The sequence below is a fragment of the Puntigrus tetrazona genome, chromosome 9 (assembly GCF_018831695.1).
Source record: "Puntigrus tetrazona isolate hp1 chromosome 9, ASM1883169v1, whole genome shotgun sequence".
NCBI lineage: Eukaryota > Metazoa > Chordata > Actinopteri > Cypriniformes > Cyprinidae > Puntigrus > Puntigrus tetrazona.
The window spans coordinates 9,989,096-10,007,290 of record NC_056707.1 but is presented as its reverse complement, the minus strand read 5'-3'; the positions used below and the strand labels follow the sequence as shown (position 1 = coordinate 10,007,290).

Below are 18,195 nucleotides of genomic sequence, written 5' to 3'. Positions count from 1 at the left end.
AAAAGATTTTAGAGAGCTCCTGCATGGATTCTAATCTGTACTAATCAAGGGTAGTAACGTTATCCTATAAATACACAGATGCTTTCGGTTTAAACCGAATTAATGTTTCCTAATGTTGCACTGAGCTATGAAGCAACGGCGAACAAAATGTGTCTTTATATTGTCTTGCAGTAATTTCATAGAAATAAGTTGAACTCTTGAACCTAAGAGTTAACAGTTTAGAGTCTGATATCTTCAATAATTCACAGTACATTACACCATATACAGCACAAGATGTGCCTGATTCACAAGCAAATGACTTTTAAGATGTGGTTATTTTAACGACCGCAATAAATGATCCACAGACTAAGAGCCTCATCATCAAAGTACCGGTCCCAGTTCGCCACAGCCCTATATACATTATTATATTATAGCAATTAGCAAATTTTATAGAAATTATTACGCAACCAATTGAAAATATGTAAAAATATTTTTGAATAAAGAGTGTTTTTTTCCACAATACACATCTCTACTGTTATTTCTTCCTTTTAAGGTTTGGTAAGTACTACCTTGAGTTAATTACTCTTGAATTATCATGCCATTTACAAGTTGGTCCAGAAATCAGTAAATTACTTTAATTCCCTCATTGTGCGCATGGATGAGGAACACAAGCGTTATGTTAATATGTAATCATGTTTGTGACACGTTCTGGTAATAAATATTGCATTTACACAGCTGTGCTTCATTTAAGGAACATATATACTGATTCTTGTGATTACACACAACAAGAGACAGTGAATGTTTGTCTTTGAGGTGCTAATGTTTCTTTTATTTGAATGTATTTAATTTCTTTTAAAAAAGACACCAGATACACACAAAACATTTCGCAAATGTAATTTTATGTTTTAAATGATAAAACAACATACTGCATCATAACCATATTTAATGTACAGCTGTTTGTTGCTCTTCTAATGTATGTAAACCTGAGAAGAAATGACTTGTTATACATTTACTAAAAATCAGAGTGATATTAGATTAAAAGTTTGACCTAATTTGGGGAGAAAAAGTCTAGAAAAAAGGGCACTTGTTTCAATATTTTCTAATTTAATAAAATTCAATTATTTTAATACAGTTCTGATGGCACTCTGATATTTTTTAAAATATTAAACAATTAAGCAGTAACTCTAGTTTCTACATGACTGACACGTCCACACGTCTCTCCAGAACAGGTTTGAGCGGGGAATAAGGGTGTGGAGAATCACAGCCCAGTAGTTGACGTGTAGATGATTCCCAATCCCAGCCCATCTCCAGCCTGCTGCACACACACGGATACTGTCTGTCCGTCCGACAGGCCCAGTCCACGGCCCTCTTCACTGCCTCCCAGTACAGCGGTCTGAATGGAGAAGAGCAGAAGGTCACGGATACAAAAAGAGTAGAGTCAGTGGGTACACCGCGGGATGACGTGTGCTGGTACCTGGGCTCCTGGGGATCTTTTAGTCGAAGGAGAGACTCCAGCAGCCGTCCCACTTCCAGCTTCTTCACCCGGATCAGCTGCAGCACCAGCAGAGTCGCCACCAGCCTCAGAACTTCAGCATGAGCCTTCACACCTGACACACGAAACATGACACAGTAATTGATTCTGACTCACACAAATAAAGATTATTTTAAAATATATTCAGATTTAGCCTGATGCATGTTGAAAAGCACTTTCTAATTCTAACAAGATCTACTATGATTGGCTGGTATTACAGAGTAAAGCACCTAAATAGCACATATGAACAAATAGTCTAAATGGTCAGTTCTTGCTGAAGAATAAGCTGCATATGGACCAGACCAACAACAGGCATTTTAAAAAAAAACCCTCTCCTTACCAAATGAACGGATGCCTTTCTCTTGAAGGAAGACATTGGCAAAAAAGTCTATGTCCAGGTTGAGGAAGCTGCTCAGCCTGTCAGTGCACTCCCAGTATCCATCCTATATCCAAACACATTACACATGATCATATTCAATCGCACATTTACACACTGCATATAAATCAAGTGTATTGAATCATGTGTGAACACCTCATGCTGAAGTTCAAACAGCTCATTCCAGGCCACTGTGTCTGGTCTGCTTATTGGTCTTCCTGGAAGCGACAGACCTATGTTTCCTCTCCCCTTAGGAAAGCCTTTAGTTCCAACATAATAAAGAAATGAGACATACATTTTAATCTACCTGAACACTGATCAGGCATAGAAACTCAAAGTGAGTCAAGTTACCAGGTGCAGAAAACACAGGATGTTTTCGTTGCTGAGATACTCCAATGGTAAAAGCGGAGAAACCAGACTGTTCGGGCTCAGCCGCCTTTTTGAAAAGACCAGTACTGCCACCAAATGCATTATTTGAAGTTCCAAAGACGAATTTAGGACCTGCAGGTTGACCAAAGATAGCTGATGTAACAGGAAGAAGGGGAGCCATGGAGGAAGTGACACTCTGTGTAGCTTGATCAGAGAAAGGATAGAAAGAGGAGAAAATGACATAAAAATAAGACAAAGAGAAGCTGCTTTGCTTTATCTCAGCGCTGATCACAGATATCAATGTCAACTTACCAGCTTTAGAAGTCAAAGCGGCTTGTTGTGTCTGTTGCTGCTGTCCCGGTGATGCTCCAAAGAGTCCAGTGGCTGAGGATCCAAAACTCAAAGACTCATTTTGACTCTGAAGGAAACATAAAATCACCAGATAGAGGGAGAGAAGGAGGAGCAGACAATGCAGGTTGATCAAAGACAGTGGGGATAACAGCCATGTTTCTCCGGGAAAAAATTCAGGTCTTGAAGACATGAATTTCTGAGATGAAAGAGGAGGACAATCTGCATAGACAGGAGGAGTTGAGGCAGAAAGCTTGGCGGCAAACTCTCTGTCATAGGAAAACTGGGTGGAAGTATATTGTTGGCGAAAACGATGGAGGAGACATGAAGAGCATCCATTGAGGCACCTACAGGAGTCATGCTTGACTGGGAATCAAGGCTGTAATTTAAGGGGAGAGATTCCACTGCCTCAATGTTACAGGGAGGGTCAAGGACAGGACTGCCAATCATTAAATCATCAAAAGCCTCTAGGAAGAGAAACTTTGGGAGCAGCTACTGGTGCATTAAAGTGAAGTGGTGCACTCTTTAAAACAAATGTAGTTGGCAGATAGCCACTTGAGGATACCGAGGGTTCTTGAGCTAGGAGTAGAAGGGGGACATTCAGATTCTTGGCCAATGAATTCATAATCAGAATCAGAATAAACATCCATAAAATCATCATAAAAATCAGCTTGTACACAAGCAGAATACAGGAGATCTGGAGATGAGGAGATAATGTGGCCCACCTGAATAAAAAAAAAATGAAACAAAAAAAATCGTTGTGAGAGTTGTCAACATTTCTCATTACATGACATAACAGCTTTCACTGAATCTTTTGTTGTTACCCATACATCATCATCTTCATCACTGCTACTATGCAGAGCATCCAGCTTCTCTTCAGTCCAGCCTATATATGGCAAAATATCCACCTCCTCCTCTGATATGATTTTAGGAATATCTGTGAACCCAGTGTCAAGCTCATTCTGCTCCTGCAAAGAGCACATGTTAGTTAGTGAGCTCAGTTTATGCAGGTAACATCACCGTCAGCTAGAATTAACTATGTGGCAAAAGACTGTGTAAATGTTGTGACAGAAATATAACACATAAACATAAATACATAACACATAAAACATCTAAAAAAAAAAAAAAAAAAGGTTTGTGATTTACTGTCCAAACAGATTTGACATGTTTTGGGCTGGACAATATGATTATGATATACGATCAAATTCATATTTGATTTAGACCAACCAAATGTCTTCTAAGGAAAATTTGCTTTTTGTTTTTCCCTGTTGTCAAAATCAGGCATATAAAAATGTCAAGACAACCTTTAGTTTAAATTGATTATCATTTGTTTTAATTGTGTTTTCACATCTTCTCTAGTAAATACAGTCTGGCAGCAGGCTCTTTTGTCACTCAATGTCAGTGAAAGCGATGTCAGTGCATACCCTATTTACCCATTTACAGATGCATGACACACAAAAAAAATCATCATGGCATATTCCACTTATAATTGCTTTGATTCTGCCTTTTAGCTACTAAAAAATGTGATTTGATGAGTACAGATGTTTATTTTTTCCTTTTATCAATGTTAAATAATTTATTTACGTGTGAACTATTAGAAATGGCATGACTACCTAGCTACCACACAATATTTGTTAAGGTTTAATTATATACATGGGTGATTAATAGCCAGTCAGTAAACCACTACATGAGCTACAAATGTTGCATTTCTGAGGATGACAAGCTACTAAATAAAGATTTCCCATTAATTCTGAAACTTGATCTTTTTTTTACATTTAGCATCAGTGACCTAAACAGGCAATCATTAAATTAGCAGCAGTCATACCCTCTCTTCAATGGCGACAAAGCTTGTGAAATGGGACAAGATGGAGAACTCTTTACTGAGCTCAATGATGTAGGACTTCAGCTCTGCTTTCTTCCCCTGATTAAGAGTTAAATGATGGAAAGTCAGGTTTTTCTGTTATCAAATCTGCCAGTTATATAAAAAATATCATCATGCAGCCACATATTGTACCTCATGTTCTGCCTCACTGTTAGCTAGAATGCCATCTTCATAGTCTCTGATGATCGCTCTTGCTGTTAACTTGTGAAGGAGCTGTACATAAATAAACACACACACACACACCTCTTTAAATGCCTGATAAACAGTTCATGATGTTTCAGATTATGTGAAGTATTTAAGATGTTCACTCACAGTCCCCTTTGTCTTTTGTAGTTCTGTGGTGGAAACCATCGTTTGGATCTCTTGTCCACTCAAATCACCAAACAGTGTGGCCTAAATGAGGAAATAATACACAATTCAAAACAATAACATAAACACAACTAAGTGGGCATTTCAGTTATATAGTATAGTATATCTTAATATTTGACAGCCTTGATTAATTTTACATACTTATTTTTTATCTTGATAGTTGACAGTTATCTTTGCCGTTTAAAATGATTAAGGCATGTAAAATGACCACTATATTCATGATGTTGCCTAATGTTTGATTGACCCATTCTGATAATTATAAGCAGCTTTAAGTAACGCCTGCGTACCTGAGTGCAGTGTGGCACAAATCCGTAGACAAGAGTGTGACAGTCACTGAAGAGAGCGTGAAGCTGTGAGGGGGCTTGAACTGGACGCGGCGCTGTGGGATTAAACTGCTGCCACTTCACTGCCACTGATCTGCAGCCTGGAGCCTCCATACGCTGAACCTGAGCTCGCACCTGAAATTACCCACAAATCACTTCAACTCAAGCCTGGCCCATTTTGCAAAGATGATGCTTTGTTTAAAGTTGGTAAAAACAATACAATAATGTGTGTGATTCACCTTCTGTGTCCAAGTGTGTTTCATCTTTGTGTCAAAAAATTCATATGTTCCTCCCCGCCTGAGCCAAAGCTCTGAGCATATGACGATTAGCTGTCAAGCTAAAAAAACACAAACGCAATCAAACTCTACATTCAGAAATTCAGTGCAAATGAAGGAAACACAAAGAGATCTGTCTCAGGCAGACCTGAGTCCGCAGGTGAAGAGGCGCGTGTGGCAGGAGTTTTCTCGGACCAGCTGCAGAGTGAGAGGCTGATTCTGAACATGTCCATCAGAGAGCAGCAGGATGTTCCTCACGCCCCGGCCGGGACGCAGCAGACTCAGGCTCCGGAGAGGCCTCCACAGATCAGTGCTGCCACCAGAGCCGCCACACGACTGAAGAGAGGAGAAATTAAATGATATGCCTGCTAAGCTATCAGATTCAGAAAGATCTGTACACTTTACTCACCATAATGAATTTTCTGGCTGCTTCAGATGCCTCATCTAAAGGCACTGGGGCAGGAAAAGCTTCTTTGTAATCTGTAAAAACACATTTTATGAAATTGTCCAAATGATGATGAATTAAACAATATCAGATAGCTTCAGTGAGCTCTAACCAGTGCTGAAAGAGATTATGTTGATCTTCAGTGAGGGGTCCAGAGATTTGAGGACTTGAAGGGCAATCCTGCGGGCGTTCAGCATGGCGTCTCCCTGCATGGACTTGGAGGTGTCCAGAAGAATGACCACATCACTCACACTAGACGGACCTCCAGAGCCGGACACCTCGCTGGACTTAAAGTCTGGATAAAACACCAGCATGCAGGCCTGCAGGAAGCAGATTCACATCAACGTTCACTTTTCTCTGGGAGCGTAAGATAAAAAGTGTTCATCTTCGTGTGCAAAAACCATGACAGACTGGGAAACAGATCATTTCTTCACCTGACTATCTTTATCCGGATGCTTCTCGACCCACATCCTGGGCATGTGGATATTAGAAAGACTGAAGGACACCTGTAACCCTTCAGACCCCAGAGTCTGTCCCGGTAACGTGCTGATCACTGCCTTACAGTCTGTCCTCTGAACAGAGAAAAAACTATTATGTTAATACGCTTCATAACTGAATTAGTTTCTTTTTTTCTTTTTAAGCGTTTCGTAAGATAATGCACAGTAAAACAACCTTGGTTTTGATGCGGTGTGAAGAGGTCAAGTTGATGATCTCATAAGGCATTTCAATGGACATAGACAGAGAAAACTCCCTGAAGAAAAAGAGGGAACAAATCAAAGAGAAAATATGGAGGATATTGAAAAGATCTTGAATATTTTGATCTTAACTATACACTAAAAACAACATTCTTGTAACCACCCATTAGTAGCTTGGCCTGACAGTGGACACTAGACCAGGTGCTACTTTATATAACAGTAAGGTATACTGTATATATATATATATATATATTTATGTTTATGTTACTCATCAACAGATGAATGTTTGTGAATCTGTAGAGGATTTGGCTGTGAAATGTCCTGTATTTGAGATTCTCACCCCTCTGACTGAAGCTCCGTCACACCAATCTTTTCAACAGTGGCCTGAAATGAAACACAGCTGTCAGTTAAAACACTAACAATCAGAAGGACAAACTGGATTTTAAATACAGTAACAAATGAGAGTCGTACCTGAGTGGTCTGATTAATGGCGGCTCTCTGTTGCCATGGTGCCACGCTGCCAGACAGTGAGAAGACTACGGATCCTGATCTGACCACCAGCTCAGTGATGAACGTCACCTTGATCAAAACTGTGGCTCCAGGAGGAAGATTCCCCACGCTGATAGTAAACACATCCTGCCTCACATAAACACATGAGCTTAAAGAGATCTTCTGATACATTATCACATATTATCACACACGAGCCCCAGATCAGTCACAGTAACTCACAGGTGCATCCTGGTCCATCAGGTATGCTCCATGACCTTTCTCTATGGCTTGTTTGTACTCCTTACGAGCCTGCTCCTTTTCCTTTACCTACAGGACAAAAACAGACATGGTACATTGATGAAAAAGATGTTTAAATAGTACAGTCTGACAAATTCTGAAGGACTCGCACCTTTCCCACGACGTGTTTTCCGTTGATAAAGGCTTCAAATCCGCACACTGCTGCCGTCTCCTCCAGTGGAAAAACATACTTGGCTTCAATAGGAACAGCACTCTGGTTTGTGTAGGTCTGAAATAAGACGACCTGAGACAGAGATAAAATTAATGTTGTGGTTTGGAATTCTGTTTCTGTCTTTTAGTTTGTTAACGCTGTTGCGTTCTCTTTCTTTGTTCATGTGGTCTTGATTGTGTCCGTCACTGCTTTGTTCTAGCTTTATTTTATTAGTTTTGATCATTGTGTAAATCTTTGGTTTATTTAAGACATCATCATGCTCATTCCTTCTGCTTTGAAAACTGCAGTCCGCTGCTGTAGTATCGTACCTGACACAGCAGGTCCATCAGCTTGCATCTCACATTGACAGCCTTTAGAGGAAGTTTCTGACCACTGCTGTCCAGCAAACCTGCGTTCATCTCCTCCAGAGGATTCTTAGTGGACTCCAAAGCCTCGCAGTCATCACTGGACACTAAAGAAACCCATTCACACAAAACCACCAAATATTAACATATTTTTCAGATTTAATTTATAAAAAATGTAATAGATTCCACAGCACTAGTTAACTCCACATATAAAAGCTTGTCCTGTTCACTAAACTTTACTCACAGATATCAGGCGTTGTGTCCGTGAGCTCAGTGTTGATTTGAGGCTGGAAATCTTTTAACTCGTCTCCCTCCAGACTGTACTGCACCACATACTTCAGTCTAATCTGCTCTGTGTTATAGACCACAAACTCATCATCCTGTTTAAATATAAACACGCAATCAGAACCATGTAACAAAAGCAGAATATTTAAATACATAATAGGGCTGCACGATATATTGCATACAATAGTCACGTCAGCTAGTCAAACTATGGCTCTGTGTATTAAATGCCTCTCCATCTAAAAAAATGTATTACTAATCAAAGGCTTTACTGAGGAGATGTGGCTGACTATCACATGCAATATATCGTGCAGCCCTAGTACACAGAAACTGAGTAAGAAAAGCACCTCAAATTCAGAGAGTCTGTTGGGAGAGCGCTGGACTCCATGAACACTGTGGAAGCCGTCAGGAGCACGAGTCAATGTGGTGTCTTTCTTCAGCAGGTCCTTACACCGACCCAACGCCACTTCACACACCAGCAGCAGCCGAGAGCCGTCAGTCACACTGGGCTTGGAGTATTTCACACTAGTCCTTTAACACAGAGAAGAAACTTACTGACTGACTAAAGTCTCCAGTTGTCATCATGATCGTGGTTTCACATTATTAATAAATTAATAAAGAGAGGACTGAGTAACTGACTTCAGAGAGTCACTGAAGTAGATTCCTCCTCCGAGATTCCCAATATCCGTTCTCTCAATCCCATGCTGTTCGACTCCAACCCTGGGCAGCAGCAGACCTCTATAAAGAGTGTGTAAAAATGTATATTCAGTTATTTGCATGATATGCCGATTCTTCAATCAGACTAATGACAATCATATACATTCATATACATTCTTCATTTAGAAAAACTAGAAAAATGAAGACATGACTATTGGAGAAAAGTTACTGAACAGAAATTACAAAAACAAAAGTTGTATCAGTGTACAGTCAGATATTGATTTTGTATTCTTTATTTCCTGGACTGTTACATTAGGATTGTCTACGGTAAATTTTAAATAAAAGATTTATTAATAACGGTTACCGTGACAGTATTCCAACAAAACTGCTGGGACTAGTGGAGTGAAGGAGGGGTTTAATGTTGCCCAAATCCTCCATAAACAACTGAAGCTCCACCCCTCTGCTGACACGCAGTATCTGCTGAATCTGAACAGGCCTGCAGCGGATAAAAGATTAACATAATTATTTAAAGACATACTCTGAAAAGTGTTTATGTTTGAACTTCAAAGCGCACTCAGCACGATCACGTTTACCTGTCCCGAAGCAGCTGAGATACAACATGAAACTCAGGGTTTTGTGGTGGAACAACCTCAATGCTGCACCTCAGAGCTCGATACTTTCCCAGAGACGAGGGTGAGGGGCTTCCCAGAGTGGTCTCGCTCACATTTACTATATCTCTGATCAGCTGGAGACGACAGTAGAGTTACAAGAGTGAAAAAGTCAGAATTAAAAAGCCAAATACGTTCCTCAAATGTAAAAGAACTTAATTCAGAATTTATTGGACTTTCGCATTGTATTAATTTTGATTAATCTATTCTAGTTTTTAATCTAATCAAATTTCTAATGATTATCAACTGACAATCGTTTTTAAGAGTAATGAAAACTACAAAAAAATTTAAACCAACCAGTACCAAAATTATTTAAAAAAAGGCTTAATTATCATGAAAATTATATTATAATGTGATAATCTTAATGGTGCTACAGCATTAGAATAATTTTTAAACCATAATTAGCGTACGTGATACCTGACAAAGGTCTAGTTTCTGAGACACAAGCTTGTGTTTAGATGGAGGGTCGATCTTTCTGAGGGGCAGAAGAGTGTTGACTTCCTCCAGCAGGGCTTTGACTTCCTCCTCTTTCTCAGTCTTTTGTGCCTGCAGTAACAATCCCTCCACCCTGCTCACCTGCAGCAGCACAGAGCCAATTAACACACCAGAACCGTTAAACACAGCAAACTCCTTTCCTGCTCAGTGTGTGATGATCTAAGCTGGTTCTCACATCATTGAGGCTGATTCTGGAGACAGGGACCGTCAGGATGTTGTTAAGAGAACCGAGAGCTTCGGTCCAAACCAGCTCCACAAAGACACCGACTTCCTTTGACAACGTGCTGCAGTTCAGCTTCTCTTCCAACAGCAGCTGCCAATCACAAGAGGGAGCAATTATTTCACATCCATTAGTCACATGATATATCAATGTTGTATTTATCTAACCTGCTTCAGACTGTAGGATGCCAGACACTCAAGCTCAGGGAGAAGTGTGTGTGTCTTTGTGAATCCCTCGGCCTCCATCTCCTTCATCAGCTGCAGATATGCTTCCACGGCATCTTCAGACGTCACGCAGAACACAATCTTGTCCTGAAACACTGCGGTCTACAGAGAGAGAGAGAGAGAGTCCATCAACATCCCCACAAGACAAATTCAGCATCTCCGTCACCATCTACTGTATGATTCCTGAGATCAAACCTCAGCTTCACCCAAGCCTGAACACAACACACGATACTGCTGGCCTTCTCGGCCTTTGGCACTCTGCAGCTCCAGAACAGACAAGGTCTTGGGTTTGACCTGAAATAAAAAACAAACACTTACAAACAGAGGCTGTGGTAAAGAGTGTTTTAAAATGGCCATCAATGGTCACTAAAATTGTTAAAATGTATTTATTTTTTAAGTATTCAACAATAAGATAAAATATAAAAAAAAAAAAAAAAAAAAAAAAAAAAACTTTCTCACCTTCTTAAAAACTGAATACTTGGCCACTTGAAAATATGAAGGAAATACAGGCTGGTCCTTGTCGCCTTCCTTGTAAACTCTGTGTTGAGTAAAGAAAAGGGGGTAGTAAGGTAAATAAGCAAATGTAAACAGGACAAGTGCTGCAGAAACTGATTAAAAATCAAAAACTGTTGAACAAACTCAAACAAGAGCGCACCTGAACCTGCCAGGACGGGGTCCACCCTTCTCAAGAATCTCAACCTCAGTCTTTGGGAGTTCAGGGAGACCTTTGAATGTCTCTTTTTGTAGTTTGTGTGTCTCTGTATGGTGAAAAACAAGAAAGTCAACCATGACACAAAAATACCTGGTTTAATCTTAATACTCTCATAACTCAAATATAACGTCAAATACATTTCTCAACAAAAATGTACTGCAACACAAAGCCAACCATATGCAAACACAGAACCAAACACACCCAATGTCTACAAATAAAACTAATCTGGCCGTGACACTCCCATCTGTTCTGTCCCTTTGACCTCTTTTCACAATCGTTGCAAGTAAACCTCACAGTATCACTTTAGACAAACAGCTGACATCTGTTTTACTGGAGAAAAACAGTGATCGAATTAATTTACAAGACAGTGCTGGTTTGGCAACCAAGAAAGTGGTCTGAATACAAAACTAAACCAGATTTCTACACCACAGTGTGCTAATACAACCACAGAAAACATGCAGGCTTCATGAACTCTTACCTGAAGGAGGGAGGAATTCAGAGGCAGGAAATGGCAGCTGTGGGGTCAAAGTATGCTCCTTCAAAGGCAGGAGATGTCCTTGGTCCAGACAGCTCCACACATACTGTGTCCCGACCACTGGGATCTGCAGCTTCTGGATGCTGCGCTGCCGGTTACTGCTCAGATCATTCACACTGCTAGTGACCACAAAAGAGCACTGGAGGAGAGAAACGGTGGTCAGAAGAGACACTGCAGCTCTTTAGTGACATTTTGGTGTCACTTTTATTGCTTTTTCAAGCATTACTGGTACCAAAAGCAAACCAATCCAACCCGGGTTTGTTGGTACCATGAAGCTGATCATTAACTTTCTCCATCAACTTAGGTTTGAGTTATTGGAGCGCGTGACATCAGTAATGAGCAGCCAATCACAGGCCTTGAGCCTTTACTTCTCGTGAGAAAGTCAGAGCGATTCACTATCAAATATTTAAAGATTGAACAATATGAAGAATTTTCACAGCAAGATGAAACAATCTGTCAATGTCATATCATCTATCAAAAGAGGAAAACTTAAAGAAAACATCTTACCATATAAGTGTGAGTAAACTGCAAAGGTACTTTATAGAGCTGATAACATGTCTAACACTTAAACACTATAGGTAAAACACTTCAACTATCTATACTCTATATGTAGTCATGTTTAGTCATGTCAGTTGTTGATTCTAAAACTTATTTATATTGCATATTATCTGTATATTTCTATTAATTTAAAATAAATGCTTAATAAGTACTATTAAACTAAGCTGGCTTTTGTAATGGATTAAGGAGATAATAATTTAATAAACAACATAAAATAATGATAAAAACGTTATCTGATGATTTCATCTTTAAAAATACTTTACTTCAGAATCTGGATGAGTGGCATTATTGCATGAGAGATGTGTCACTTTGCGTGAAGCTGATTCGGCTTGAGCTATCTAAACCAGAGCAGGCCCCGGCGGAGGTTAGCTGAGGAGTTTAAGTTACTATGAACACTGCTAAACCAATATCATGGTACCTAAAACACAGAGTTGGCGCAAACTAAATAGAAACGTACCTGGCTAGCCGGCTAAACCGGCTTCATGGTACAGACCCCAAGAAGAAAATGTCTGCACTTTACGCAACCCATTGAAATAAATTTAATAAATAATACTACTACTAATAATAATTTAGAAGAGACTGAAAGGTAGTTATTAGAAAAAAAGAGCACAATACATACCTCTTTGTTGATGATATAAGTGATGGTTCCTCCATTCTCCAGAAGAGCTAATCTCAGTTTATTCTTCTCTTTAAAAGGTAAATTTTTCACATCTAACACCACTGTGCAGTTTTCAAACACTGTCATGGTGCCACCGGTGTCTAAAAACACACACAGAAAGACTAAGAAACACGGCAGCGAAACCTGAACGCTGCAAAAACAGCCTGTCAATCTATTTCCACAAACACAACATACAAGGAAACATCTCGACTACTCAATAAAACCATCGTACCACATAATACTGATATATAAACGAAACAAATCATCTTTCTTTTGATATAAACGAATGAAACACTCGGATACAGTACACATCTGCCCTGCAGTATCTCTTGCTAGTGTTGTCATTTCAGACAGACGTGAGGCCTCTTACCGTGGACAGAGTCAGAGTCGAGCGACACGTTTAGGTTTTAAGAAACTACACGAAGACGTAAATAACATGAAGTGTAAAGTTCAGGAAAAGCGCTTCCTGACTCATGCATTCAGTAAAGACACGCCTCCCTGAGATAAAAACATTGGACGGGCTCCATCCAGTGGTCTAAAAAACAGTTTCCACCGCAAACTTTTTACAATTAGCAGTCGATCTCCTCAATAAAAATAAATAAATAAATAAATAAATAATAATTAATATATATATATATATATATATATATATATATATATATATATATATATATATATATATATATATATATATATATATATATTTTTTTTTTTTTTTATTATTATTTTTTTATATATATATTTGATAGTTAACTGTCTTATTTATACACCATGTTCGTTCTGTTTAAGACTTGAACGCCAAAAAACCCGAACACGTGACTAAACACGCGCAGAGGGGTTCCTCCAACCAGAGGCCGCTGTTGTGGGATAACCCCAGCGATCCCGCCCTCTTCCCTGCTCCATCCACTGAGAAGACGAAGCAGCGGATATCAGGAAGGTGGTGTCATAACGCTCGCCAAACAGCTGAGATTTCCCCCCAACGCGCGGTGATACACAGCGGCGCCGTTGCGTTAAGCGCACTCGCGGATATGCCTCGGCACACGGTCTTTTCCACTTACGTGCTCAGAAACGTGCCCACCAGGACAGCTGTCACAGTCGTGGCCATGCTCCTCTTCTTCAAGTACGTGTTCACCTGCCCGTGCACCACTCCCGAGGAAACTCTCCTGCACTGCTGGCTCTACCTGTGCCTGCCGGTGGGCATCCTGTTCTTCATCCTCATCCTCATGGACGCTCGGCTCCTGAAGATGTGCAGATGTTGCGCGAGCAGCCAGGGCAGATGTTGTAAGAGCGGGTGCTGCGATGCTTTTGAATGCTGCTGCTGTTCCGGGGGGTACTGTTATCACCCGGAGGCTTGTGCACCCGAAGGCCGGTATTACTGCGGTGTCGTGTTGAAACACATCCTCAATGTCTTTTACGCGGCGTCGCTGTGGATAATCGTTGCCTTTGTAGACGGGGATTGGTACGTTTGCGTGCGGACGGTGAACGTGAACGGTACCGGGGAGCAAATTGCGTGCAAGGATCTACCGACTCCGCGTGAAGCGGAGACTCTAAGAAAATATGATAGCGAATCACGGGTAAATATACTTTCTGTACCCCATTTCAGCGGTTCGTGTATACAATTAAATGCTGTCCCTTAATGGTAAATCAGATTTGCCCAAGATGCAAAGGAAAAACAAAAGCTACAGATTGTAATAAATTAATGAATAGAACTCCTCATGCAGATTCTTACTGTAGTCTAACCCTTACTATAATCACTAGCCGAAATAGGCCTCCCATTAACACTATGTAGTTACCAGCAATAAACAGTGGTTACTCTATTAACTCGTTTGTATGATATTTAAAATATGAAAATTTTATTAAGCTTTATTTTTATATTATGTATTTAGTATGAAACAATATTTGTTTTTTATTTGTATATTTAGTTTTTAGTTTAACTTTGTAATTTTGTTACTTTGTGTTATTTATAAATTAGCTTTAAATTTTCTATTTAGCCTTCCTTTAGTAACTTTTAGTTTTTTTTTTTTTCCCCATTTCTAATAATTTTAGAAATGGGAAAGAATTTGTTAAAGAATTTGTTTTAAATATTTTATTTTATTTAAGATAGCTAAATTAATTGTTTTAGTTTTTATAATATTAATTTTAGTAACTTTTAATGATTACTTTTATTTATTTATTAGTTTTAGTTAACAGTACTAACGCTGGTCTGAAACATGATGCAGAATTGCCATCATAAATTTTTAGAATAATATTTAGATTGCAGTTACCATTAATATACATTTTTACCAATTCAGTGAGCATATTTTCCAGCTTTTTAAATCATATTTTTTTTTCAAATAAACATTACCTCTGTAAATGTAATGAAAAGCTTTCGCTGAAATTATAATTGTGAAAATGGTGTATTGTATTTATTCTTTGCCGTTTTTATATTATCTTCTGCACTGACCTATGCTTTTTCTCCTATTTTCATTTGTCTGTTTTATTTTTCTTCTAGGTAATTGGCTTAATTCTTATTCTTGGCCTTTCATTTTTGTTGACAATAAGTTCGTCTCTCATGACCCGATGGAAGCCGTATTATAAATCTCTCTATGAGGTTTATGTGGAGCGGGAGACTTCAGCTATTCTGGAGGAAAAGCTACATGAGAAAGCTGTGGAGAGAGCCAAAGATGTCAGTGAGCATTCACTGAGAAACTTTCAAAATGCACACATCGACACGCCGGGTGATGCTCATCAAGTTCAGTATCAACCGTTAGGGAGCACCGAAGAAGACGTGTGGCACAAAATATCAGACCCAGCCCTACATTTAATGGAGTTGTCATAGGCAATGTAAACTTTATGCCTACTACCTGCATCTTGCCAAAGAAATAGTATTTTTCACATTTACTTGCATATTCTGCTGCAATTTTGTTCAGTATTTTATTTTCTGTTTAATACTGAGGTACAAGAAAACTCTTCCAATATTGCATTCAGTATTAAAAAAAATGGGGTTCAATAGAACTGAAACACTAAGGTGCTAAGGAGTTTAATACGTGAGGATACAAAACTGTTCAAAAGTTTTGGTCTGTGTGATTTATTTTCTTGTAAAAAATAATACTTTTTATGAAGTGTGAATGCATTAAATTAATTTTACAAAATGAGAAATACATTTATAAAGTTACAATATTTCTATTTCAAATTAATTCAGTTTTGAACTCGGTATTCATCAACTTCATGAAAATATTAAGCAGCCAAGCTGTTTTTTACATCGGTAATAATAATCTATGCTTCCTGTACAGCACAGAATAACTTCGAAAGATCAGGCAACACTAAAGGCTTTGCCATCACAGGAAAAAGTGTTTAAAAACATTGAATTAGGAAACGGTTATTTTAAATTCTATTATTTCTACTATGCTATATTATTGATCAAATAAATGCAGTCTTGGTGAGTGCAAGAGACTTCCTATAAATCATACCAGTTCCTGACTTTTGATAGCTAGCGTGTGTGCGCTTATTGTTACAATAAGGTCTTCAGATTCAGTGCACGACAAGAAGAAATAATACATTCTTTATATAAAAAACTTTACAGTTTACATCTGTTTCAAAAAATAATGACTATGCACTCATTTTGTTATTGTTGGCACAATATACAAGCTTTGAGTTTTCTTTTTTTGTAAAAGTTTTGTAAAAAAAACACTTTTTTACACTATTAAAGACCACTGAAATAGATTCTATTAACTCTTTTGGATAAGCCTATACTGAGCGAAGTATAGCAAGTTGAACACTCAATGGGGTAACTGTTGTATTACTCCTATTACCCCTTTGAAGAAATTGATATATACTTTGATATAATATGATTTGATATAATTTACAATGTTCTATAATTGTATATATGAATATATTAAATATAATGCTATACCTATAGCTACTCTCTTCACATTTTTCTTGTGATATCTTAAAATCTATTTACCGGATGCATACTTATTTACTGGCACATTACTGTTATGCATGATTTGCGTCTGCCGATACACAACTGTTTGGGTTCAGTCAGGTCAGTCACCTTGAATATAGGTGAGGTTTGTTGAAGTGTAAGTAAGTCTGTTAAAATATAGGTTGACAAAACATTATTGTGGGCTTTATTGTGGGACCAAGTACATGTACTGCATTATTTTTTTATGAACCATATATTTGCTTTTATACAAATAAACACATTGGACATTTGGTATCCCAGTTCATGAATATTGAAGTATTCGTCATGTGTATCTCGGTGGATGTCAAAGATTTTTCAGAAAAGGTCAGTTAAAATAAAAACAGATGACAATAGGGTTGCATGCTCTGAGGCTTCAGTTCTTCCATCCCACCACATGAGGTTGCTCTTCACCTGTTAGTTGCACACACCTGGTAACCAACACGTTCTCTTTTGTTTCATCAAGCACGCTTACCGTAAGCAGTTATCCGTGTGCCTTGAGAAGCCACAGCTGTTCAGTTGCTGTAGCTATTGACCGACTGATTTGTAGACTTTGTCTGTTTTGATAGATGGCTCTAGCTAAAGCTCAAGGCCATGATGAGTCCTGCAAAGTATGAGCTATGGGACATTGTGCCTTTGACCCCATGTTGCTCCAAAGGGACTGATTGATTGCTTTGATCTGTAGTTTTATTTTGTTGACATTAATATTAATTTGATACCAAACATGGGTTGGATTATGCTTTTTATGTATACAGATATAAATATTTAATCTTTTCAGTGTGATGAGGAGATTAGAGTCAAAGAAGAGCAAGAGACTTTATCCCCATACTATACGTAAGAGGACAAAGAATGGTTTCACGCTCAGTTTTAGCCCTTTCAAAATTCAACAATTGCGCCTGGAAGAATGTCAGCGTGAATCTGTACTTTAAAGGAAGGCTCTTCTGTTAATTCAGTTTCTGTGATCTCTTCATACTATGTTTCACGTCATACAGCTTTTTCCGATTCATTGCTGATACAGATTCTTTTAGTAATGTGTCATCCAGTTTCAACCTGTTTCTGAAATTGTGATTCTCTGATTCTTCCTTTTTGCACACTAGGGGGAGGCATGTGTCCTCTTAAAGAGATAGTTCTTCCAAAAATGTCAATTCTGTCATCATTTATTCATTCTTAAGTTGTTCCAAACCTGTATCAGTTTCTTTCTTCCTGCTAAACACAAAATAAGATATTTTCAAGAATGTGGGTAAGTAGTCGGTTTCTCATTCCCTACAACTTCCATAGTATTTTGCCCAAATAATGGAAGTCAATGGGGACTAGCAACACTAGCAACAATCCTTTAACGATAAAACTAGCAA

General features: G+C 38.6%; 2 protein-coding genes across 2 annotated transcripts; one reads left to right on the top strand and one right to left on the bottom strand.

Moving 5' to 3' along the window:
* Nucleotides 1-778: 778 nt before the first annotated feature.
* Nucleotides 779-13,414, bottom strand: LOC122351484 (protein mono-ADP-ribosyltransferase PARP4-like). Its single transcript, XM_043248563.1, is given in 38 exon segments — nt 779-1,372; nt 1,454-1,586; nt 1,851-1,953; nt 2,043-2,146; nt 2,238-2,459; nt 2,568-2,825; nt 3,169-3,328; nt 3,434-3,571; nt 4,429-4,524; nt 4,618-4,698; nt 4,798-4,878; nt 5,142-5,312; nt 5,417-5,471; nt 5,473-5,514; nt 5,601-5,788; nt 5,862-5,932; nt 6,010-6,217; nt 6,332-6,469; nt 6,570-6,648; nt 6,933-6,976; nt 7,064-7,228; nt 7,322-7,408; nt 7,491-7,622; nt 7,859-8,001; nt 8,139-8,274; nt 8,524-8,707; nt 8,816-8,914; nt 9,198-9,329; nt 9,427-9,578; nt 9,919-10,077; nt 10,172-10,309; nt 10,384-10,542; nt 10,636-10,734; nt 10,900-10,978; nt 11,096-11,198; nt 11,631-11,826; nt 12,865-13,004; nt 13,274-13,414. Coding segments are annotated over 37 exon segments (4,863 nt in total). The 5' UTR covers nt 12,991-13,004; nt 13,274-13,414; the 3' UTR covers nt 779-1,170.
* A 404-nt stretch (nt 13,415-13,818) lies between these two features.
* LOC122351281 lies at nt 13,819-17,101 on the top strand. The gene is made up of 2 exons (XM_043248247.1): nt 13,819-14,477; nt 15,395-17,101. The coding sequence occupies exons 1-2, from the start codon at nt 13,932-13,934 to the stop codon at nt 15,719-15,721; spliced, it is 873 nt and encodes a 290-aa protein (XP_043104182.1). The 5' UTR covers nt 13,819-13,931; the 3' UTR covers nt 15,722-17,101.
* Nucleotides 17,102-18,195: the final 1,094 nt, after the last annotated feature.

Bases quoted from the DNA above. Each gene is read 5' to 3' on its own strand.
- LOC122351281 (XM_043248247.1), top strand. From the start codon at position 13,932: ATGCCTCGGCACACGGTCTTTTCCACTTACGTGCTCAGAAACGTGCCC. The intron at 14,478-15,394 runs GTAAATATACTT...TTTTTCTTCTAG, and splicing joins AATATGATAGCGAATCACGG to GTAATTGGCTTAATTCTTAT.